Genomic DNA, 25902 nt, shown 5'->3' with positions numbered 1-25902 from the left:
ATTCCCGATGGATGGGATCAAGGTTGTCAAGTGGTCCAGACAATGTGTCCTAGGATTTAATGGAAAAGAAACCCCTGGTTTACTGATGATCTAACCCTTTGCTGTGTCACACCTTCAGCAATTTCCTCTACGTAATCCAGTTCCAAAAGGAAATCTAGTCCCTTCCACCCCCCACCCCCCAGAAAAGAATGGGGACTCTCTGTACTGCATTGATTTCCAGAACCAGAAAGAGTTCACATTCTTTCAAAAGTGCTTAACTCTCAAGAAGTAGGTGGGAGTGAAGTGAGAGTGGCACGGACATATATACACTACCGAACGTAAAATACCTGGCTGGTGGGAAGCAGCCGCATAGCACAGGGAGATCGGCTCGGTGCTTTGTGACCACCTAGAGGGGTGGGATAGGGAGGGTGGGAGGGAGGTTCAAGAGGGAGGGGATATGGGGACATGTGTATGCATATGGCTGATTCGTATTGCTGTGCAACAGAAACTAACACAGTATTGTGAAGCAATTATACTCCAATAAAGATCTATTAAAAAAAAAAAAAGTAGGTTGGTCCTGGGAGAATCTGGCTTAATATTTTTAGCCCTGATCTATAAAGACAGAATCTGAAAATGTCCAAAGTCATCTTTGCATCACAGTTGGTCTAATGAAATACTTTTGAGAGAGATTTTTGTTCAGACTGTAGAAATTCGTTTTTCCTTGACACCCTAGGTGCTGAGTGCTTCCTTGGTTTTTATCTTTGCGTTTTTGTTTTTGTTTTGTTTCTTTTCTTTCTGATTCATTTCAAGTCCCAGGTCAAAATTCTTCAATTCTAAGCGGGATGCTTCCTGGATTTCCATGAAATGTTAAGGATGGCTTAAGGCTTGCAGTGCACAAGACACTACAGGACACTCTGAATACTACCCACCTAAGTGTCCCAGCCCAGGGCTCACAGGCCTCTCTTCTGTTTATCAAACTCCTGAGACTCCCTAGTGAGTCTGGGGCAGTCAGGGTGAGGCAGAGGCTAAAGGCACTTTCCAAGTATTAATAAAGAGCTGCATTTTCTCTGGCATCCATTCCCTAAAGTTCTAATGAGGGTCCTAGGAAAAGGGGTTTTAAAACCTAAGCACCTGCACAAATTCAAAGGACTTACTTTACCCTCCTGTTTTCTAATGTGGCCACATTTCTCTTCTGTCACCAAAACCACAGCATACCTGGGCCAAGCAATACACCAATCGCCTCTCTTCTGTGGACGCTCCCTTTTCTGCCCTTCTTCTGTCCCTACCCCACATTATATAATTTACTGATGGACCAATCATAACAATATCAAATAATTAGTGCCTTCTCGCTATGTGCTAAATATTTTACATATATTGTCTCAGTTAGGCGATACAATAACCCTACAAAATAGGTTCCATTGATACTCACCTTCCAACTGAGGACAACTCAGGCTTGTAAAAGGTAAGCCGGTCACATATCACACATGTATTCGCTCACCCATTCATTCATTCATTCATTCATTCATATTTATTTAGCATGTAGGCAGGCACTGAGCACTGTGCCATCTACACACTGGTGAATAAAATAAGCACTGTCTCTGCCTTTGTGCTGTTTATGATCTTGAGTAAAATGTCCTTGTTTGAGCCACCCTATCTCACTACCCAAAAGATTTTTATAGAATCTACAAGTTCAAAATTGAAAGCACACTTAACAAAACACAAGAGGGTGCAACGGACTCAAAGGGCCTTTTCTATCGTGTAGGTGTCGATGTCACGTCACGTACAAGACCCCAGCCTAGCCTCCGCACACAGTCATCACGCCCCGGCGACCATACTGGCCTCTGTGTGAGTCCGTGTGTTTGCACGTGGGCCTGTGTGTGCAGCTCTGTGGTGTAGGGGCCGGGGGAAGGGAGGAGAGAAAGAATAATTTGGTGGTGGAAGTTGAGAATAAGTCATCCCTGGACATAAGCCATTTAAGGAGTGAGATTCCCAGGTTTTAATTGACTTGGTATAACTCAGCGGTGAACACTGGCTCACTAAAAAATCCCACTGTGAACTGAACAATATAATAAAAGAATAGTGACCTGGGAGGGGAGGGAGAGATGCCTTCTACTCTTTGATGCTCAAGCCACACTCACTGTGCTCGGGTCTGGTGTAGAAACTCTGCTTCCAAAGGCACCTTGAGAAACCAGGGCCTGTCCGGAACGAATCCCTTCTTCTTGGGACAAGAAGGGATTCAACAGCTGTCTTCAAATACTGTACAGACTTGGGAGGAATTAGATTTGTGTAACTTCGAGACACCGAACCAGGACCAAAGCACAGAACGATTCAGCCCGTAGTTACCCAACACCCACTGAGAAATGGCCATAGTTCAAGGTCACAAGCACTACAACTTATTAATTCTTAAACTCAAATATGAGGAAAGCATGGATGGACCCTGCCCTCTGGGAGTTTACTTACGTCAGGAGAGAGAGACACCAAATGTGACTGGCACTTCAATATAATTTCAACATGATACAGATAGACATCAGAAGAGGCTGTGCTAAGCGCACAGAGGAAGGGCGCCTGAACTAGCCTGGGGGCAAGGGGAAGGTTCCAAGAAGGTGTTAGTACATGCCCAGCACATAGGGGTCACAGGATAAATATGTGTCCAGTGAGTGAAGAAACCCATGTTTGGGGCAAGTCACTGGACAGTAAGAGAAGGCGACCAGAGGGAGGAAGGCCAACTGCTGTTAGAGTTCACCTAGTTAAAGACTGAAAGGGCCCACAGAAAGCAACTGATGTGAGGGTGCAAAGGGTGGGGTGGGGGACATGTTAGACCTACTGAGATCTACTGAGTAGGTGAAAGAACAAAGGGAAGAGATTAAAGTAAGGCTGCCAGGAGACAGAACCATGACTCCATCACACGATGCTCTTGTCGGTCTCCCCCTAACCCTCAGCACTCCCCAGTGGAATTCACTCATTTCACAACTATTCATCGAGAGCATCCTGTGTTTCAGGCACCGTGCTAGACCCTGGGAACAGCTCAAGGAATAAAAGAGACTCTGTCCCTGCTGTCATCTGGAACTTGGAGCAGCACAGAAGTGGAACCTGGAAGAAGCCCTCCGGGCAAAGCAATAAAGGTGATGAACAGTTGCTTACCTCTGTTCAATAGGGGGATCTTTTTTGTACTAAGTGTCACTAAATTGCAAAGAAAGTCTGTCCTCAGAAGGTTGTGTAAGCAAAGGACAATGTAATGCCCCCTCTGGAGAGCAAGGAAAATATCATATTCCTAAGCTTCTAAATTCCTGAAAAAGAATGGAAAGCTATTTAATCAATGCAGACAATATTTTTCAATTTTCAGTTTTCCTATGACAGGTAATTGCAGAAGAGAGGGAGCCAGGTTAATGAGAAAGAGGAAGCTAAAGCCAAGGGAAAAAGAGAAAGACATGGACAGAGCATGAGACCAAGAAGGAAAAGAAAAGAGACAGACACGTACATGTGAAATCCGGGGAAAGCAGAGGAGAGGAAGACAGAAAGTGAGAGACAGTCACGTGCCAACAACCAGAACATCAAGACCCATAAGGATCCAGAGAGCAATGTGCTCACATGATCACGCAGACAGCACATTGGGCAGAAAAAGGGTCAGAATGAGCCACAAGATAGAGGCCCAGACAGGGACATAAAAAGCAAAACGTGAGTTTGTGGCTCAAGAATATTCACGCGTAAATGATAGTAAATACATGCATGGTGCCCACTATGTCCCAGACATTCTTTTTTTTTTTTGCGGGGGGGGGGGCTTCTATTTTTTAAGTTTTTATTGGAGTAGAGTTGATTTACAATGTTGTGTTAGTTTCAGGTGTACAGCAAAGTGAATCAGTTACACATATACCTGTATCCCCTCTTTTTTAGATCTCTTCCCATACAGGCCACTACAGACTATTGAGTAGAGTTCCCTGTGCTATACTGTAGGTCCTTGTTGCTTACCTATTTTATGTATAGTAGCGTGTATATGTCAATCCCAATCTCCCAATTTATCCCTTCCCCCATCCGCCCCTGGTAACCATAAAATTGTTTTCTACATCTGTGACTCTATTTCTCTCCTAGACATTCTTTGAAGCACTTTACATAGTAACTTATAAAATCTTCATCAAGGTGCCATGAGGCGAACACTATTATCGTCACTACTTTTTATTCTTATTTTTCAGATGTGGAAGCTGAGACACAGAGAGGCTAAGCTACTTGCCTGAGGTCACACAGCTGGTAACTGGTGACTGAGGTTTGAACCTAAGTCTTAACATCTGTGTGCCTTATTCTCTCTCTAAATGTCACCTTATTATACATAAATAAACCATAACAGAGACACACAGAGGGAATAAAGCCACCGACACAGCCCACACAGCCACTGTCACAAGACATGTAGATAAATTCCATGACCTTCATGGGAATATGCAACTCAAGATGTTTTGTAAACTGTGATTAAATATTTTTAAACTGTGCTGAATTTCCACAACTACGCAAAAAAGAGTGAAACAGCATCCAATTCCCTTCCTCAGGGGCAAACCCAGCTGGATACAGGTTAAAGCACTGAGGGTTGGGAACTGGGGTCCATGGAGTCAAGGCCAAGGTCAAAATTTCTGCCCAGGCAACAGACTGCTTAGGGATGGGGACCAAAACAGAACTGCTAACAGAATGGCAGGGTCTGACACTAAAGAGGACAGATATGAACAGCCAATACCAAGAGGATAGAGTCAGGAATCAAGTTTACTGACATGGAACAGTGTTTAGGGTAAACTGAAGACTTCATTCATTCACATGTATATTTATTCAGCAAATCAAGCTCTTAGTACTGTTCTCAGTACCAGGGATATAACAGAGAAAAGAGTAAATGCCCACGAAGAGCTTGTAATCTAGTGGGAGAGAGATGATAGCAAACAATCACAGCATTGTGATATTAGTCCTGTGACGAGGGCAGCAGAGGGTCAGGAGCTGGGATAGGCCAAGCCAGGCCTGCCGCGTACCACTGATGCCAGGCCTGCCGCGTACCACTGATGCCGGGCCTGCCGCGTACCACTGATGCCGGGCCTGCCGCGTACCACTGATGTATAAGAAAAGGAACCTGGGGCCTCCCTGGTGGCGCAGTGGTTGAGAGTCCACCTGCCGATGCAGGGGACACGGGTTCGTGCCCCGGTCCGGGAAGATCCCACATGCCGCAGAGCGGCTGGGCCTGTGAGCCATGGCTGATGAGCCTGCCCGTCCGGAGCCTGTGCTCCGCAACGAGAGAGGCCACGGCAGTGAGAGGCCCGCGTGTCGAAAAAAAAAAAAAAAAAAAAAAAAAAAAAGAAAGAAAAGGAACCCGGAAGGGTGAGACTGTAGCCCGATGGAACCTCCTTTTGTGACAATAGCGTGAACCTTTGAGATTGGCACGCTGTCAGTGTAAGGTAGAGAGCCCACAGTTTGTGGTGTGAGCTTACTCACTGCCCAAGGTTTGTATAAACTACAAGAACTTTAGGTGCTGCTCTGAGTGGGACAATCTGCTCACTTGAATCCCCTAACCTGGTGTTTACATTTTGCTGATTCAGTAATAAAGCAAAGTGAAAGCAAGTCTAACTGAGTCCAAGTCCACATTCATGCAAAACCAAGACCTGGGCCGACCCTGCGGACGGGAGCCCAGCGGAAGCTGTTCCATTTGAACCTGGGGCGTCAGGACTCAGTGCCCCTAGAAGAAGCAAAGTTTAAGCTGAGAACCAAAAGGTGAATAAAGGGAGCCAGGTAAGGCAAGAGAAAGAGAGGAAGACAGTGAGAAACAGAAAACAGGGAGTGTGAAAGCTGGGAGAAGAAAGAACGTGGGACGTGCAAAATGTTGAAAGGAACTCTGTCTGGCCTGGTGGGTGGTGTACTAGGCGGGCAACGCTGCAGAACTGCACCATGACAAGTCTTAGAAGCAAGACAGGGCGAACAACTCAGCTTCCTCCTGTGGGAAAGGACGAGTCAGGGAAGGTCCAGTTACGGCAGCGTTACAATGAGATTTTAGGGTGTGTGCCCTGGCTTCAGTGGGGAGGACAGATGGGGGGGTTTGAATAAGCTGGTGCCATCAGTTGGGAGGATACAGCAGTGACCCAGTATTGGAGATGGTCTCCAAAGATGACCGCTACCTCTTCCTTCTCTCCCCACGCACGCGAGGTGTTCCTCACGTCAAGAAGTAAAATCTAAAGCTCCTTCCCTCGAACCTGGGCTGAACTTTGTGACCCCTGTGACCGAGACAACGCAGCACAAGTGGCATTCTGGGTCATAAAAGTCTTGCGGCTTCTGCCTGAGTCCCTTGGAACATTCAGTCTCTGGACAGGGAATCCAGCCACCATGCTGTAAGACGCACAAGTCACACACAGAGGCTCCCTTGCAGGTGCTGTAGCTGGCTGCCCGACCCGAGCTCCTACAAAAGCCAATGTCAACTGCCAGCCATGGGAGGGAGCCATCGTGGAGGTCCAGTCCAGCCCCCCACTGGACTACAAACCATATGAAAGCCCCTGATGAAGAGTCCCCCAGTTCAGCCCAGTCAGCCAGTGGAACTGTGAGAGAATATGAAATCATTGCCTATATCACCAAGTTGTTTTATTTTTTTTTTGGCCGTGCGTGTGGGATCTTAGTTCCCTGACCAGGGATCGAACCTGTGCCCCCCTGCAGTGGAAGCGTAGAGTCTTACCCACTGGACCACCAGGGAAGTCCCAAATCATCAGGTTTGGGGGCAGTTTATTAGGCAGCAACAGACAACCAGAACACCAGGTAATAACTAGGTAACAGTTATGCGATAATTAGAGCAGCTCTATCAGTTACGGCTCTCCAGAGAAACAGAACCAGGAGTCTATCAATACTGATGTCTGTCTGTCTATCTATCTAGATTTATTTTAGCGAATTGGCCCACACAGTCAGGGGAGCTGGCAGGTCTAAAATCTGCAGGGCAGGCGGGCAGGCTGGCAACTCGGCAGGAGGTGATGCTGCAGTCTTGAAGCAGAATCTCTTCTTTTCTGGGAAACCGCACTTTTTGCCCTGAAGGACCTCAGCTGATTGGAGGAGGGCCCACGCACATTGTCAAGGGTCATCGCCTTTACTTCAAGTCAACTGAGGGTAGATGTAAGCCACACCCTCACGGCAATGCCTAGACTCACACGTGATTACATAACTGGGCACTACAGCCTAGTCAAGGGGACACAGAAAATCAACCATCCCGGTAATTCAGCCCCAAGTTTCGGTGGAGAAGAGAGAGAAGGAGATGGCTTCGCGACATGCTTAGGATGTGAAACCGTGGAAGTTTGGTGATGAACGGCAAACGGGCACTGAAGGGAAGATGTCAAGGGTAAGACACAGGTTTCTGATGGGGGCCACTGGGAGGGGGCGATGCCTTCCCCGACACAGGGAGCAGCTTAAACAAAAGCAAGATGGGGGGATGGCCTTTGCATCATGCGGTATTGTAGTAACCTGTCGTTGTTTTCACTCATTCCAGGTCTCATAAGGAGAAAATGAGACCACACGGCAGGCAGCAGTGGAATGAGAAGTTAGATTGTGAAGGAGGAGGGCTGCGAAGCCTTTGAAAACAGAAGAGAGACTCAGTCGTCTGGCTGGTCCAGAGGCTGTTCTGAATGAGCACAAAGCTATGACCAAATGAACTTGCCCAAGTCTCTCCCAGGGCCCCATCGCGGGACTGGCTCCTGACTTTCAAACATTGTTCCATTAAAGTCAACAGCCAATTACATAAGTGTGGAAAACACAAGTTCTAAAAAATACAGAATCAGCTGTTAAGATGAATGTTAAGATTTTGGAATATATTTTACTTTGCAGACCAAAAAAGAAAAAACAAGAAAAACTCCAGGTCAGAGTCATTATTACTCAATGTGTGAAGAAAATGCAAATAAGCCATTCGTTTCTACTTCTATTTAGTTAGATATTTGGGAGGGGGAAAAAAAAAGGAGTAAGAAACTTTTCTTTTTCTTTTTGCAGACACCGTCTGGCAATGTATTTAAGATCCTGGAGTAACACTCTGAACCCTACGAAGACAGAGTTTTATCATTACAAGGCTGAATCGATCTCACGCGTAATTGCACCAGTGTGCTGGTCTGTGAAGCACTGAAACTGTTCCCCGTATATTTTGTGTTGACACTACTTTCTTTTATAAAAGGTCCCATTATTTCATGACCTTTAAACTGACCAAGTCCTAATCGTGTGCTTCAGTGACAAGTGATGCGTGTGTCTGGCAAAGGGCTCCTTCTGTGCTAGGGATGGGAGTCGCCGTCCTGCACACATGGAGGGACAGGTAGGAGGCCGGTTCTGACCATGATCATTCCTGAGCCTGACTCACGTGGACATATGGGCCACAAGGGCTCCCAGCAGCCACCACAGCTGCTCACCTCTCAGGCACTCTTCCAGGTCAGCCCCCATGGCTCACTGAGGAATTCACCATCTTCTGCTTTTTTGGCAACAGCCCCAAGCTCAGCTTCTGTGTCTGCCTGGCCTCCGGGACCTGGGCACTTATTTTCTTGCTTTTGGCCTCTGGTGTCCCTCCACATCCTGACTTTTCATCTCTGCCCTCCGGCTTTGCCCAATAGATAAGGCATCCTACCCTGAACTTGCCAGGGTAGGATTAGGGTTAGGGTTACGGTTAGGGTTTTGTCCCCACTGAGGGGCTAAGTAATCTGGGGAAAGAACGGGATGCAGAACTCTGTGCACTGCCTAGAATTAGGCTGGTTAATTTTCAGGCAACTCAAAGTCATTCCTTGTTGGACCTCTGAAGCGTGTTGCCAGACACGATTTGACCGGCCGTCTTGAAAGGGAGGGACAAGCCACAGACAGTTCCTATAAAGGTAAGTCCTTTTCTACTGCAGATGATGCACAGGAAGACTGCAACCTACTATTTTTAGTAAAATATTCATTGTAAGCTAGGAAAATGATATTAAACTGACAATAATAATAATAATAGTGATCAAGTATTGAGACTTTAACATATAATGGACTCTGTACTGAACATTCTAGGTACTGAAAATTCATAAAAACTCATGAAAGAAGGTATTACTCATCTTTATCAAACTGATAAAGAGACTGGCCGGGAGAAGTGACTTAACCTAATAAGAACGATAATGATGCTACAAATAACCAACTGCCCAGGTGCCTCTTGTCCAAGGAAAAATGGTCCCCAGTGGGAACTCAGCATTCATAGGGAGATCAAATATAACATAAAATCAACGACTATGGAAAACAAACAAAAGGTCAATCAAATAAGACACATGAAGCCAATGTGAAGCTCAGTCCCAGAAACCTGAGTATACTTTCCAACTCCTGGTTCCTATACTGAGCCCCGAATCATTTTAGAACCATCTAGAAAGATTCTTGGTTCTTCCTGACGAAAATGTTTTCCCATCAATAGAAACTCTATAGAATGCATGGATCACAGGTAACCAGGGCTATAAATTAATCCCACACACAAAATTCCAATCCATACTTGTGATCAGTGTTCTGAAGGAGAATCTCATCACAGGACAGCAGCAATGACTTCATCAGGGTGTTCAGGGAAGGCCTTCCTGAACAAGAGATGATGGGCGTGGGATATGAAAGGTTGGTGCACATGAACAGGGGCATGGGCGGGGGGCAGAAGGGACAGAGCTGTCAAGCCTCTGGGGCTGAAGCAAGTATCAGACATTTGATGAGACAGAAGACCAATGCAATGGAGCAAAAAGAGCCAGGTGGAGTGTGTGGTGTGAGGTGAGGCCGGAAAAATAGGTAGTGGCCAGGAAATATAGGGCCTTAAGGGAGTTTAAGTCTCAGTTTTGAATGCACTCCCCCCCCTGCCCCCGGCCCCGCAAAACAACAACAACACCCAGCGGATTCCAAACAGGTTGCGGCACGGGTAGGCTTGGTGGAAGTGAGTTGTGACCTCCCGTCATCACCCAATTTCCATTAAAAAAAACCCATCCAAAGAATATGAGGTACGTATATACAATGGAATACTACTTGGCCATAAAAAAGAACAAAATCATGCCCTTTGCAGCCACATGGATGGACCAAGAGATTGTCATACTAAGTGAAGTAAGTCAGACAGAGAAAGACAAATACCATATGATATCACTCACATGTGGAATCTAATTTTTTAAAAATTATACAAATGAACTTATTTACAAAACAGACTCACAGATTTCAAAAACAAACATACGGTTACCAAAGGGGAAAGGTGGTGGGGAGGGATAAATTAGGAGTTTGGGACTAACATACACACACTACTATATATAAAATAGATAACCAACAAGGACCTACTGTAGAGCACAGGGAACTCTGCTCAATATTCTGTAATAACCTATGTGGGTAAAGAATCTGAAAAAGAATGAATATATGTATAACTGAATCATTTTGCTGTATATCCAAGACTAACACAACATTGTAAATCAACCATACTCCAATAAAACTCTGTGAAAAAGCCATCCAGCTATTGTATGGAGAACGGAGAAGGGTACCAGCATGATGGATGATGACCCTCGTGAAGGTCACTGCAGTAATCCAAAGGAGAAATAGCAAAGAAGCAAACAGAGTCCCCCCGACCATAGTCAGCCATGGAGTGTCTCCTATGCACCGGCAAAGATTCCCATATTCTAGAGAGACATTTCTGAAATACAAACAGCACTCGAGGATGGACTGACATGGGGATGAGGGGGAAGGAGCTAAAAGAACAAATGGAGCAACACAGAAACGCAGGGTGAGAATCTTTCAAGGAGTGAGGAATGGTTTCTCATTTCCAGATCCTGGTAAGAGGTGAGAGCTCAAACAAAACGGGAAGGGAAATTGCCTTTTGGATTGAGCATGTGGGGTCACTGCTGACGTAGGTGAAATGTTGTCGTTAAGGATGTGGGTGGAAGACAGAGTGAGTACAGACAACTCTTTCCAGGGTTCGGTTATGCAGTGGAGAAGGGTCTTTGGGTAAGAAGTGAAATGAAAACTCAAATCAAGACGGCATGTCAAAATACCGTGATTTTAGAATCAACTGGCTCACAACGAATATACGTTTCACACTAAAAACATAGATTGATTTTGTTGTTGTTGCTTTTTTCCTTTTTTATTTCTTGGCTGCACGCGGCACGTGGGATCTTAGTTCCCCGACCAGGGATCCAACCCACGCCCCCTGCACTGGAAGCGTGGAGTCAACCACTGGACCGGCAGGGAAGTCCAAAAAATAGACTGCTTTTAAGAATACAATGATCTAAGAATTCCAGTGGCTCACAGGGATTCAAAAGGCATGAAAACATTCTGTTTCAGCCCCAACAGATCAGAAGAACTAAGGGCTTCAAATAGACACTACCCCTTTTAGCAATATGCCTGTACCTAAATTAAAACAGAAGCACCCGTGAAATTGAACTAGCCTCCCAGACCACTGGGAGAAATTCCAGCAACCCAGAGTGGACCTGTTATTAGTTTGTGGGATTATCAGGTTGGCATCACACTGAAAGATAGGATGGGAGGATTGACAGTCATCCCTGATTCACGTTAATTCCTGATACTAATCACACAGTCTTACTTTCCAATTCTTGGCTCTCTCACAAAATTAGGCAGAATGGCCTAGACATTTGGAATTAGAAAGTCAGACATTGGTGACTGTCCTTAACGAATCCAGTTAGATACAGAGTGGGAGGCATGGCATTCAAAAAAGCCACCCATTCATCATTCACATCGGAACATGAATTAGTACGTCCCATGGCAGGGGTGGTCTGGCACAGAGAAAGTGGAGTTTTGAGGAAGGATGAGGGAGAAAACATTTAGGAACGTGAAAACCTGACATCCCATTGTGTCTCTGGACCCTAAGGCATCGCACTGAGAAGCAAGAGAGAAATGAGGAAGGAACTGGGATAATTTACAGAAGATCAAAAAGGCGGGCGGCGGCGGGGGGGAAGGAAGCCCAGGCATCCGACCCAGAGCTGGGTGTTCAATGCATTTTGAAATATACAATAAATGGACAGTTTCACACACTTCACAATTTTAGCCTTACCTCAACCCACTCAAAGTTCTGCTTCATAACCCGGCAGCCATAGGAAAATCCAAGAGGGTGTGTGATTCCCTGTTCAATATGGGATTCACACGAGTTTCAGGTTAAGGAAGAGAACGAATAAAGACCAAATTCCATCCGTCTCAGATGACTGAGTTTTCCCCTTATATGTGTACATGGATATTTTGACGCTTCTGAAAGATCAGCTCATCTATTTGAGTAGAGTATAAGTAAACCAAGGTAACTAAAATATGAAACACTATGACTGTCAAAGCAAAGGACAGGAACTCCACTGAAATGTTAACTCAGAAGTGAAGGAGATAACATTGAAACACTGGAGAAAGACCTCTACGTATACAGGGACATTGCACCAGTGTTTAAACAATGTAATGTACCAATGAAGATACCTCAAGCAACGTTACAAGGAGCAGAGGGCTTCAAAGGCAGGGTGGTCTAGAAGAAGACTTCTCCGACCTAGGAGCATAAAGCAATATGGTTAATACCGAGTACAACTTGGGAGATACATTTTTGAAATAAAATTTAGAAGATGAGTGAATCCCATGTGGTTTGATGCATTTTTATGGTGAAGTTTATATTCTGAAGACGACTAAGACAGGAACTAGTCCCTAAATGTACAGAGCCAGTTTCTATTATTAAATACAGCAGGTGTAATGACATGGTGTGGTTTTTGTTGCTTTTCTAAATGCACAGGCAGGCTGTATGGCATGACAAATAGAAAATGATATGACAGAATATTAACACTGAAAAATGGTCTCGAGGCAGAGGAAACGAGGGAAAGAAGCTTTTTCAATCTGACAGCTGACCCAAAACACCTATCACAAAGTGCAAACATCTTGTTAAATTTTTAAAAAAATATGTATTGCTTTGAGCTGTCATCAGAGTCACCCTGCATGAATAGTAAGCAGCAGATAATTTAAAGGGTATGAGGAGGTTCAGAAAAATGAACATGGTTTTGTATAATCAAAAGAAGCCCCTGATAGAGATGACTTTTGCTTTTCTCCAAGAAATCTATGCTACAAGACAAAATGTCTGGGACTTAATAATGTTAAGTGTTGGCTGAATGAAAAAAAAAAAAAAGGGGGGGGGGGAGTAAGCTCACCACATGCTATCCGAAATCAAACCATAGCTATTGCTTTTGGAGACATATTTTAGAAAATAGTTGAAAACTTTGTTGGTCAAACTAAGTTTGGCTGCTCAGTTTTACGATTTCTTGAAAAATATTGATTAAGTTATCCATCTATTTATTTGCAGAATTTATAGCCTTTCACATAGCTAAATCATCAAACATGTAAGTGTCACATAGTAAAAAAAACTAACGTATGTGATATGTAGTCTGTAAGTTTCTTTTGTTTAACACTGTATTTTGTCCAAGGAGCTCAAATAAAAATGAAAGCAACACATTGGCTGTTATTTTAGAAATATCAAGGAATCTCCTAAGACAGCAATGGAATCTTTTCCTTTATATCCAACACAAAGAAAGACAAAGTTACTTTCAAGAAATTTTAATCGAACCAAACCTGAGGGGATAATCTGAGATTTATTAAAATTGCTACCATGTAATAGTTATCTGTAACAAAGTAATCACGTACAAAATACCTGTTTTACAAGTAATTTGAAACGCATCTCATTTGCATGAGCCTTAAAATAAACATGTGCCTTTATACAATAGCACCATTTTCTGCCACTACGTTTTCAGTAAATACTGATAATGTTTAGTCATTTTTGTATTCAAACTCACATCTGTGAAACATAGGGATGTCTCAAGAAATCAAATGGTATTAGAGGTTCCAAAAGAAACCCCAAACAAAATAATCGTGTGACTATTTCTGGAAAAAAAAAAAAGTGAAAGTAAAATAAAAATTAAGCTCTGTTGCTTGTATACCTGTTAGCTTTCTATAATTGATTACACAAATGAACACAGTTCTTTTAAGTTAGAAAACAATTCATGAAAGCTAATGCAGTAATAATCATGCAAGTTACCGAGGGAATCTAAGACTGACTAGTGAAGCTCAAAGACCTTCTGCTAGGGGCTTCCCTGGTGCCACAGTGGTTGAGAGTCTGTCTGCCGATGCAGGGGACACGGGTTCGTGCCCCGGTCCGGGAAGATCCCACGTGCCGCGGAGCGGCTGGGCCCGTGAGCCGTGGCCGCTGAGCCTGCGCGTCCGGAGCCTGTGCTCCACAACGGGAGAGGCCACAACAGTGAGAGGCCCATGTACCGCCAAAAAAAAAAAAAAAAAATCTTCTGCTGGGATAAAACCTGCTTACCAGAAGTTTCCAGAACTTCACAAAAGAGTTTTCAAGGGCAAAGCAGAGGGAGACGAGGAAGAGGAGTCGGGAGCTTTTCATAACACGTTTAATTTAAATTTAAGTATTTCGATGTTATTCTAATAGGGCAAAGCACATCTGATTCCATACTGGATCTGTTTCTTTTACTTCAACCTTTGTATTCTATTGCTCTATTGCTTTTGCTAGAGCATCACTAAAGGGATGTAAAAGTATGGCCCATCTCTAGGAACCCTGCCTCGCATGACTGCGGCTTAAGCTAAAATACCTTTGTTTCGCTCACAGGAAACATCCTGACCAGGCCCACCTGTGAGTGGCTGCAGGAAAAAAGGAATTAACGCATCCCCTCCCGAGTCTGGCAGGAACCAGAAAATATTTGCAGCAATAACAGGAACTAGCATCCAAACCCGGGCAAGATGGTTCTTTGGGACACTAGTCCAGCATCCTCTCAGTCTGCTGGCTTTCCAAATAAAGTCGATCGTCCTCGCTGCAACAACTCATCTCTCAATTTATTGGCCTGCTGCATGGCGAGAAGTACAAGCTTGGACTAGGTAACATTATTCTCAAATATCCAAGTGTCCTGCTCAAGCAAATGATTACCTATCCATCTCTGAACGTGACAGGGAGACAGTGTGGAAACCAATACAGACCTTCCTCCACTTACAATGAGATTACACCAGTAAACCCAACAGAAGTGTAAAATATCCTAAGTCGAAAATGCATTTAATACACCTAAACTACCGAACATCACAGCTTAGCTTTGCCTACCTCACACGTGCTCAGAACACTTAGATCAGCCTACAGCTGGGCAAAATGATCTACCACAAAGCCTCTTTTATAATAAAGTGTTGAATATCTCCTGTAATTTACTGAATACTGTACTGAAGATGAAGAGCAGAATGGTTGTCAGCACGTGGGTTATTCACACTCGTGACCACCAGGCTGCCTGGGAGCTGCCCAGCAACACGAAATAATATCAGGTATGTATCGCTATCCTGGTGCATGGCTGTTAGCACACTGATGCCATCCAGGCCTGTTCGGTTCCTCCTGTCCTTCCAATGACCTTACCTAGGACTGCACTGGGGGTAAATCTCTTCTTTGTTGTCAAGGGCTTTGTAGTTCATAGATGCTGTTTAATCATCATTAGGTCCAGGTGGTTTCTGTGCTGTGTTAGTCTCCAAACAGTGGTAAAGACCTTTGTCCGCGGACATATTCCTGGCACCCATGAGACTAGCTCCCCATCATAAATCTTGACTTAGGAATGCACTTGCTGTCTGCAAACACATACCCCCATACCCTAGGTTAACTAGAAAATTGTCCCAACTGCCCCTCGGAGATGCAGAGTACAACTGCATATGCTCCGGATCACCGTCTGCCTGATCCTACCCTGTATGTAAGTTACCATATAATAAACGGATCCACCGATTGTATGGCGCTGCCTGCCTCATTCTTCAATCTCAAGATACCTTCTCAGTTCGGTGGACACTTTTTGTTCCCTCTGTCCTCAGACACTACAGAAAAGATCAAAATTCAAAATGTGAAGCACAGTCTCTAATGCATGCATATTGTTTCTTCACCATTATAAAATTAAAAAACTGTTAAGTCCAACGATCGTAAATGGGGGACCATCTATAATTTCTTAAACTGAAATCCAGGTTAGATTTTCCACAAATTAGTATACGTGTACCAACTCGTGCTTGGGGAAAATAATGGTAATAGGAAAATTAATTAATGATTTTAAAAGCAGAAGGAAGACAGCTGGACATTCTTAACTTTGTACAGTTTATACGTAAACGAAATTATACGCCAAGGGAGAAAAAAAGGCGGTAGGGCACTTTCAGCTCTTACTCAAATCCCTCTTGAGGATCTCACAGAAATAACAATTCATAACTAAAGTCTAGAATTAATTTAATTAATTAATTTAGAATTACAAGTACAGATAAATCTGAGCTATAGCCACACCTAAACTTAACGATAATCATGCTTAACATGGAAGGTGAAACAAACGATCAAACCCCAAAGCAAACAGAGCCTCAGGTCTGGAAGAGTTCTTGGAAATATTTTAGTCCACTCTGGGGCTCCCAGGCTCCTTGAGAGTCTGATGAAAGTTAGGGATCTTTTCCCCAGAAACGTGCAAAGTGTCACGTACACTTTCAAGGGCTTCATGGAACCACCAATATAGATCTCAGATGTTTCCAGGTAAAGGTTGAGGGAAGTTAGGGACTCAGACCCCAGGTATAAGTTCTCAGACTCACAATTAAATTACTGAATGACTAAAAGGTTAAGAATCTATGAAAAGAGGACAAATATTGTTAAATGGAAAAAAAAATTAAGACTGCTGAGAAGATAGGCTTTTCCAGGGCCATATTTCTTACATAACCTAGCTTTTAAACTTTCATTTCTGGGAGAGCCCATTTTCTCTCAACACTTTCCGTGTTTATCCCAGACCAAGGAAACATCTTCTGCATCTGGTTGTCCCAAAGTCATCTCAAACACGGCCTGCCCCAAATAGGCTTATCTTCTCAAAAGCAATTGCCCCTTGAAATCTTTCTACGTGTCACTAGCACCACTATTACCCCAATCGACCAGACCCACATTTTCTCATGGGTCTTTGACTCTATTTTTCTTTCTCCTTCAATTAGAAAACTAGGAATCAATAAGCAACCAAGTCCTGCCCCTTTTTCACTCATGTTTACTACAGCTGTTTATTGGGTACCATCTATGTGATGGTCACAGGAGATACAAAGATTAAAAACAATAAAACATGTCCTCAAGGAGCTCACAGCCAAGGGTCCTTGCCTTGTTATTTCTATAGCTACCAGTGATGTTTTACATCTTCACCATATTGCAGAGTCATCTTTCTACCACCAGCCCCTGACTGCTCTGATTTCCTTCAGTCTATTGACTCCCTCCTAAGACTCTGTTGACTGAATGCATTCCCTAAAATAATAGATTCATCATGTAATTCCCTTGCTGGCAATATCCCTATTGGGTTCCTGGTTATCTACAGAAAGCCTGTGGAAGGATTTTACTCTGATAATCAGAGTCTTGTGCATCATCAGGCCGACCCCATCTACCTGTAAGTCTCCCCTGCATCCCAAGCACCCTCTAGTACAAGTTCACTGCGACGGTGAAGCTGGTCTTGAAACTCACTCATGTTTATTCCTGGTCCCATCGCTCCTGGTCTCTCCCTCTCTTTCCACTTTGTCCTCAGAGCTACAGCTCCAGCCCTGCCTCTTGCCACAAAACGTTTCAAGAAATTACATCCCACAGTGACCGAGCATTGATATACTACGGTATTTGTATACGTCACTCATTTTTACATTAAATCATAAATATTCACACTTTTATTTCTTGTCTCTCCAAACTGTTTCAATTTCTTTGAAATCAGTAAGAAAACCCCACATTCCCTTGTTGGTTTTCATGCATCCATTTATTTAGTACATATTTACTGAGGTTCTACTTTGTGCCTGAGGTTTGTGTTTGTGGTTCTACTTTGTGTTTGAGGTTCTACGTTAAGCCTGTGTAACAGGCTTAAGCCTACTGTGCTTTGACAGAGTAATGCTGAAACAAATATTTATTGATAAATAAAATGTATGCCCTATGCTAGCAAGTAGCATATTTATCTAAGGAAAGCTTTTACAAGCTCTCTGATTTTGAGATCCTGTGACCACAAAGTCCTATAATCTTCAAATAGCCCCTAGGTGTCAACTTTGGGGAGTTTCAACAATCAGGCTACAGCTGGATTTAGAATATATTCACTTTGCTCATATTTGTCAGAATTTAATGTAACTTTTGTTATTCCTGCTAAAAGAATATCACCACCTTTCACTTTTCTTCAATTTGGTATAAATTGCTATAAATAAATAAAATAAAATAGAATATTATTTAGTTACTCGACATCTATAAGAATAGGGGACATTTCTATAATGCCAGCTTTATAAATAAGCCAGAAACTCCCCAGATTTGGCCAGCTATATCAGTAAAAACTGAGGAAAGTGAATGGCTTACTATGATTCAATTGCACAGATTTCTGATGAGGGTTTACATAATTTAGTTCACAAATACGTCCATAAAAAGAATGTACCAATATGATACATATTCAAGTAAATAAATAAATGTCACCATGACTGTTCTCTTGAAAGACAACAAACAATAAGTGTTACGGTCCCAGAAGTCTACTTAAATTGGCCCTGAAGGGATAGATGATTACCATGGGGTAATCATCACAGTTATGGGTGCACTTTTTATACTGAGATGGTTCTAAGGGAAAAATGGCCAGTCTGCATACCAGCCATCTACACAGCATCTATCCATTATCATTTGCACCAGTGACTTTCATACGGCTTTGGATTCAAAGAGACTCCTGATTTTTAGTGCGTGCGCCTGCGCGCGCGCACGCACACACACACACACACACACACACACACACACACACACACACACACGAGGGAAAGAAGAAAAAAAACCTTTAAAAAGAATTCTCTTTTTAACTGAGCTAGACGTTGTGCGTAAAAACTTGCAGAGATCATTCAAGGCTCAGAAGGAGGTTACCTTCTTCCAGAGAGGATTATTTTTTTAAATTTAGATATGTAGAAAGAAAACATTTATTATGAGGGATTGGCTCACATGATTACGGAGGCTGAGAAGTCCCACGATAGACAGTCTGCAAGCTGGAGGCTCAGGAAACCAGTGGTGTAGTTCTAGCCCAAATCCGAAGCCTGGGAACCAAGGGAGCCAATGGTGTAAGTCCCAGTAGGAGTCCAAAGGCTGATGGCCAAGGAGAAGATGAATGTCCCAGCTCAAGCAGAGGAAGCACGTTTGCCCTTCGTCTACCTTTCTGTTCTATTCGGGACCCTCAATGGAGTAAATGATGCCCCAGGATTATTTTATCAGGCATCTAGGCTAAGGGCAGACCTAAATCCAAGGGAGGATGGAAATGACTTCAATTGGGCTTCAGTCTTTTAGAGAACTGGTCTCTTCTGGGGTATGCTGGAAGCCCTGCTCTATGTCGCTACCTCTCCCCCATGCTTCTGCTTTTGCATCCAGCCAGTTCCTTGTGAGGGAAAGCAGCTCCAAAGGCGTCTCTTCTCTTTCAGCTTCTCTCTTCTTCTGGATCTTAGTCCTGGACATTCCCCCTGGCTTGATAGCTCTCCACTGCCCTCAAAAGAAGTGTTTCATATACTTCGTTTTGTTTGTATTATTCTCAGGAGGTTTGCCCTGAATCAACTTTACCGCCAGAAGTGGAAGCTCCTTTATCCCGACTTTAATTGTCAGTGTCACTACTCATCTAGTCCTTCCAGCTAATTATCTGGGATTAATCCTCAATAGTTCAATACCTCCACAGCTCTCTCCTTCTTCTTTGGCCTACTCTGCACTTGTAGAAAGGTCTCTCAAAACCAGACTCTTCCGCTACTCACTGACCCTGTGATCGCTTAGGTTACAATTGCCCTTGCAACTTTCTATCAGGCCTTCCTGTCACGAGAATCTCTCAAATCTAGTCTTCGGTAGGATTGTGTCTAAGTCCATCTGAGCTGTTATCACAGAATGCTATAAACCAGGGGGCTTACAGACAACAATTTATTTTCACAGTTCTGGAGGCTGGGAGTCTAAGAGCAAGGCGCTGGCAGATTTGGTGTCGGGTGAGAATCCACTTCTGGGTTCTTAGACAGCTGTCTCCTTGCTGTGTCCTCACATGATGGAAGAGGCGAGAGAGCAGTACGTGGTCTTTTTTATAAGGTCGTGAATCCCATTCATGAGGGCTCCACCCTCATAACCCAATCACCTCCTACCTCCCAAAGGCCCCACCTTCGAATACCATCCTGTTGGTGATTAGATTTTTAACTTATGACTTTTGAGGGGACAAGTGGACGATCTAGCATAAAATGTCCTGGAGATGAAATAGTTACACAGGAATCCCACACTCTAAACTGCCAGTTAGGAAAGACAATGGAATCCTACAGGAGGTCATGACAACCATGTGTCTACCCAGTGGAGGAAAGATGTTCATTTTCAGCTTTAACCCAATCAGGAAGTTTCTCATCTTACCCAATGGGAGTTGCCCACAACCCGTCTCCAGGGGCACCAGAATCAAAGACAGCTGTGGTCCAATGACTCCAGCAGGTACGGGCTGAAGGGCCCTGCATGGAGAAGAGCTGGCTTCCTACAGCCAACAGAACTGAGCAGCGTTACAGAGTCTCAGGGGAAGGCCAAGTCTCCTTACTAAGGTTTTTAGAAGAGTCGATGCTTAACGTAAAATTTGAAAACAGGAACCAGTAAAGATAAAAACTTATTACCGAACTGTAATAACCTGGCACAAGACAAAACCTGTGTTGATGCAAAGCGAAGAATGAGAATGTGGCAAAGAAAAGCAAAGCAAGGTAGCCCAGGCAGGCACAGAGATACCTGGCCTGGCTGCACCCTATGAGCAGATAATGGGAGGAAGGAGTGCCAGAGAACTACCCAGGCATCCCCCGCAGGGTACTGTTTTGACACAATTTATTTCTGTCTGGGTGGGCTCCGAGGTATTCAAGCACAGGACAGCTCTGTAATCATCCACTGGTAACCTGGTCTTGTCAGGTTGATGGCGCCCCCCTGGGTTATTACCTGGAGCATCTCATGCTCCTGAATGGTGCTGAGATTAAAAAGCTAATGAGAAAAACGGGAAGGGAATATGCAGAAAGGAACATATAGTTTTTGTTCTAGAGTGTTGGGACCACAGGTGATCTCTTTTTCTTTCTATGTTTTCCAAAATTCTTTTACACTGCTACACGTTAGTTACAAATAAACGTCAAATACAAATGGTACAAAGAAGCAGCAACATCCTCTAAAATATGATAAAAAGTACAACAAAAACTTTCCTTTTGAAGTTGGGATTTCTGTAATTAATTTCAGCAACATAATTACAAATTTCTATCTAAGAGCTGGGGATGCAGGGCCTTGTGTCTCGTGAGAGGATCTCTGAACGAAAAGTTCCTCATGGTCGCTTGGCCCCTTCTACGTTTCTTTTTAACAACGCATTGCTTATTTTAGTGACAAAGCAAATGTACAAAACATTTTTCAATCTCATATTATTTATGAAGAAATTTTTTACCTAAACTTCTCATGTTCTTCTGCTTGTCGCTTCCATGGACAGCTCTGGATATTTGTGATAATCTGAAGATAGTCATCCTCTGAATACCTAAAAGTCAAGTGTCAATGAAATTAGAAAATAAAGATCTCACTTATTGCTAAATGATATATAAGTCTTCTAAAGGACACTTATAATCTACTCATTTTAGCCCTCTAAATCTTTTCTGAAATTAGGTGATGTAGAAGTAAGTAAACATCACAGCCATTTCAAAACTTCTAGGAGCATGCAATTCACAAAGAATTATTATGCTGATTTAGGAATATGTAATTTTCACATTCGTAAGTCAAGTTGAGTATTACAAACCAACCACGACAGCACACTGATTCACATGTGTATCTTATGGCTAGTTAACAAATAAATATATTTTTATAGACACTTACCATAAATATATAGTTTACCATCTTTTTCAGACTCTAAGTTGATAGATTTACCTTGGGATATATGGATAACATTTCCACAAAATAATCATCTTAAATTTTAATTCTGAACAGTACATTAAAAAACCAGATTGGGTCAGGTTAAAAGAGATGTATATTGGCATAAAAATCTACAGGCATAGTGGTACAGTGTGGCCGGATCCCAGTCCCTGGTAGATCTCCCTCTACCTGAAATTTCATCATTAAGTAATAACTCCCTTAAATCACAAAATAGCCTCTAGTCTTTAACGGTTATCAATTAAAATGCATATATCCTTTTGAGTGAAAAAACCCTTAAATTTCCTTTCAGTTAACAGCATAGTCATTAGTTGCCAGCTATTTGAGATCAAGGCTTTGCAATAAAAAGATAGAGTATATGTTGATGAGTGTCTGGGGAAGGCAGTAAAGAATCTTGTCAGAAAAGGAACTTCTCCACCCCCACGCAGTATAATGCAGATGCTCCAAAGTCTGTCTCTAAAAGGAGGTATTTATTATAGGTGGGGAAGGCAGTCAACCAATCAACTCCTTTGCCCTTGAAATTTACCTACCTTTTGGGTATCTCGCCTGTCAGTGGTGCCACCAAGATTAATCGAAAATATTTTCTCTTGGTTCCCATTGGACCAGCTAAGAAAAGCTGAAAATCTTGAAAGACTTTGCAAAATACTAAAGGAGAACAAAGCAAAGAGCTACCACAGGAGAGATTAAAAATAGTTTGACTTGCATACAGGTTTCCAACCTCAACCATTTAACCTCACTCTCATGGGCCCCAACTCTTGTCACCAAGGGACTCGAGAGATCTATACTCTAGCCCCAAAGCTTTGACTAGATGTGGCACTTCCCAGCTGGAGTGCGGATCACCTGCCTCCACATGGTGAGAGTTAAAGACCTTCTGCAAAACAGCATTAAGCTAAAAAAAAGAAAGAAAAAGAAGACATGCACATTCAGCAGCCTACTCAAGGCTCTCTCAATTTCTGGCTCTTCAAGAGAGAGATGTGACATTGTGACTATCCTCTCCTGCCTGGAGAAGTCTTATCTACCACCAAGGTGTGGTTTTTAGTCATTTGATCACACTGGAAACAGGACAACCATGAGAGCAATGTGTGTACCAGGGTCCATCATGCAAAGTAACAAAAGAATTGTCATCTCACATTTTTCACAGAACTAGAACAAATAATCCTAAAATTTATATGGAACCATAAAAGATCCGGAATTACCAAATCAATCCTGAGGAAAAAGAACAAAGCAAGAGGCATCACCCTCCCAGACTTCAGACAATACTACAAAGCTACAGTAATCAAAACAGCATGGTATTGGCACAAAAACAGACATATGGCTCAATGGACCAGAATAGAGAGCCGAGAAATAAACCCACACACCTACAGTCAATTAATCTTCGACAAAGGAGGCAAGAATATACAATGGGAAAAAGACAGTCTCTTCAGCAAGGGGTGTTGGGAAAGTTGGACAGCCTCATATAAATCAATGAAATTAGAACACACCCTTTCACCATATACAAAAGTAAACTTAAAATGGCTTAAAGACTTAAACATAGTACTTGACACTGTAAAACCCCTAGAAGAGAACATAGGGAAAACATTCTCTGACATAAACCATACCAAGGTTTTCTTAGGTCTGTCTCCCAAGGCAAGAGAAATAAAAGCAAAAATAAACAAACAGGACCTAATCAAACTTACAAGCTTTTGCACAGCAAAGGAAACCATAAACAAAACGAACCTAAGGCAACCTATGGAATGGTAAAAAATATTTGCAAATGATGCAACTGACAAGGGCTTAATTTCCAAAATATACAAACAGCTCATACAACTCAACAACAAAAAACCAAATAACTCAATCAAAAAAATGGGCAGAACTAAATAGACATTTCTCCTAAGAAGACAGAGATGGCCAATAGGTGCATGAAAAGATACTCAACATCACTAATTATTAGAGAAATGCAAATCAAGACTACAAGGAGGTATCCCCTCACGCCAGTCAGAATGGCCATGATTAAAAAGTCTACAAATAACAAATGCTGGACAGGGTGTGGAGAAAAGGGAACCCTCCTACACTGTTAGTGGGGATGTAAGTTGGTGCAACCACTATGGAAAACAGTACGGAGGTTCCTCAAAAAACTAAAAATAGAGTTACCATATGATCCAGCAATCCCACTCCTGGGCATATATCCAGAAAAGACAAAAATGCTAATCTGAAAACATACATGCACCCCAAAGTTCACTGCAGCACTATTCACAATAGCCAAGACATGGAAGCAACCTAAGTGTCCATCAACAGATGAATGGATAAAAAAGATGTGATATATATATATGTGTGCGTGTGTATATATATATATATATATATATATATACACGCACACACACACACACACACACACACACACACACAATGGAATATTACGCAGCCACAAAAGAGAATGAAATAATGCCATTGGCAGCAACATGGATGGACCTAGAGATTATCAGACTAAGTGAAGTAAGTCAGATAAAGATGAATATCATATGATATCACTTATATGTGAAATCTAAAAGAATGATACAAATCAACTTAAAACACAGAAACAGACTCACAGACATAGAAAACAAATTTATGGTTACCAAAGGGTCGGGGGGGAGAGGTAAATTAGGAGTTCGTGATTAACAGATACACACTACTTTATATAAAATAGATAAAACACAGGGAACTATATTCAACATCTTGTAATATCTATAATGTAAAAGAATCTGAAAAAGTATATGTATGTTGTATATGTATATGTATATATGTATATACCTGAATCACTTTGCTGTAAACCCGAAACTAACACAACATTGTAAATCAACTACATTTCAATTAAAAATTTTTTAAAGTTATAAAAGAGCTGTTGTCTCACAAAGCTCAACTAAAGAGAAATGGAAAGGGAAGGGCCAAATACAAATATTTAATTAAACCAATGAGAACTGCAACTGTATCTTAAGTCATCAAAATAAAACATATCATGAAAAGTACAGTAAATGAGAAATTATTATCCTATCATAAAACCCAAATGTGTCAGAGTCTAAAGTTTTGTTTAAATTTCATTTATTAAATTAAAAAGAAATTAAATTTCTCATGATGTATAAGAAAATAAGATTAGTGAATTTGAAGACACAGCAATAGAAACTTAAAAATGAAACATAAAGGGGAAACAAGGTTGAATGAAAAAGCTGTAGAGAATCATTCAGCTGTAAGACAACCTCAAGGGGCCTAAATGAGAAATTATGGTCCTAGAAAGAGAGAAGAAACCAAAAACATTTTGAAAAACTTACGGTGGCAAATTTTCCAAATTCAAGGAAAACTATAAACCGACAGATCCAAGAGGCTCAACAAACCCCAAGCACAGGAAACATGAAGAAAATTACACCAAAAGGCACATATGATAAAAAATAATTCTTTAAACCTGTGATAAAGAGAAAATCTTAAAAGTAAAAGAGGGGGCTTCCCTGGTGGCGCAGTGGTTGAGAGTCCACCTGCCAATGCAGGGGACACGGGTTTGTGCCCCGGTCCGGGAGGATCCCACATGCCGCGGAGCGGCTGGGCCCATGAGACATGGCCGCTGAGCCTGCGCGTCCGGAGCCTGTGCTCCGCAACAGGAGAGGCCACAACAGTGAGAGGCCTGCGTACCGCAAAAAAAAAAAAAAGTAAAAGAGGAAAAAGACACATTATGTACACAGAGATAAAGATAAGAATTACAGCACACTTGTCAGAAACAATGCAAGTCAGAGGCAGTGGAACAGTGTCATTAAAAAACAGTACAGGATTTGGCAAGACTGTCGATCTAGGATTCGACAGTGAGCAAACCTTTCAAAAAATGAAGGTACAATAAGGACTCTTTCAGGTATAAAAAGGCTAAAGGAATTGATACCAGCAAATCTGCGGTACTAGGAATGCTATCCAGAATATGTAAAGAACTCAAAGTTCAATAAAGCAAACAGCCCAGTTAAAAGCTGGGCCAAAGATCTGAACAGACACTTCACCACAGATGATAAAGAGGTCGCAAATCAACCCATGAAAAGATGCTCAACAACATTAGCTGCTAGGGA

The 25902-nt window shown here is 42.5% G+C and overlaps 1 protein-coding gene across 1 annotated transcript in view; it reads right to left on the bottom strand.

The window, feature by feature from the left end:
* The window catches only part of ST8SIA6 (ST8 alpha-N-acetyl-neuraminide alpha-2,8-sialyltransferase 6), a 137453-nt gene that overhangs the window by 13805 nt on the left and 97746 nt on the right, over positions 1-25902 (bottom strand). Inside the window, exon 4 of the mRNA XM_007460901.1 lies at positions 21372-21458. Coding sequence (XP_007460963.1) covers positions 21372-21458 — 87 coding nt within the window. The remainder of the gene's footprint in view (positions 1-21371; positions 21459-25902) is intronic.

The sequence above is a fragment of the Lipotes vexillifer genome, unplaced genomic scaffold (genome assembly GCF_000442215.2).
Source record: "Lipotes vexillifer unplaced genomic scaffold, Lipotes_vexillifer_v1.1 scaffold534, whole genome shotgun sequence".
NCBI lineage: Eukaryota > Metazoa > Chordata > Mammalia > Artiodactyla > Lipotidae > Lipotes > Lipotes vexillifer.
Note: the sequence above shows the minus strand (reverse complement) of the source record. Positions and strands in the feature narration are given on the sequence as shown.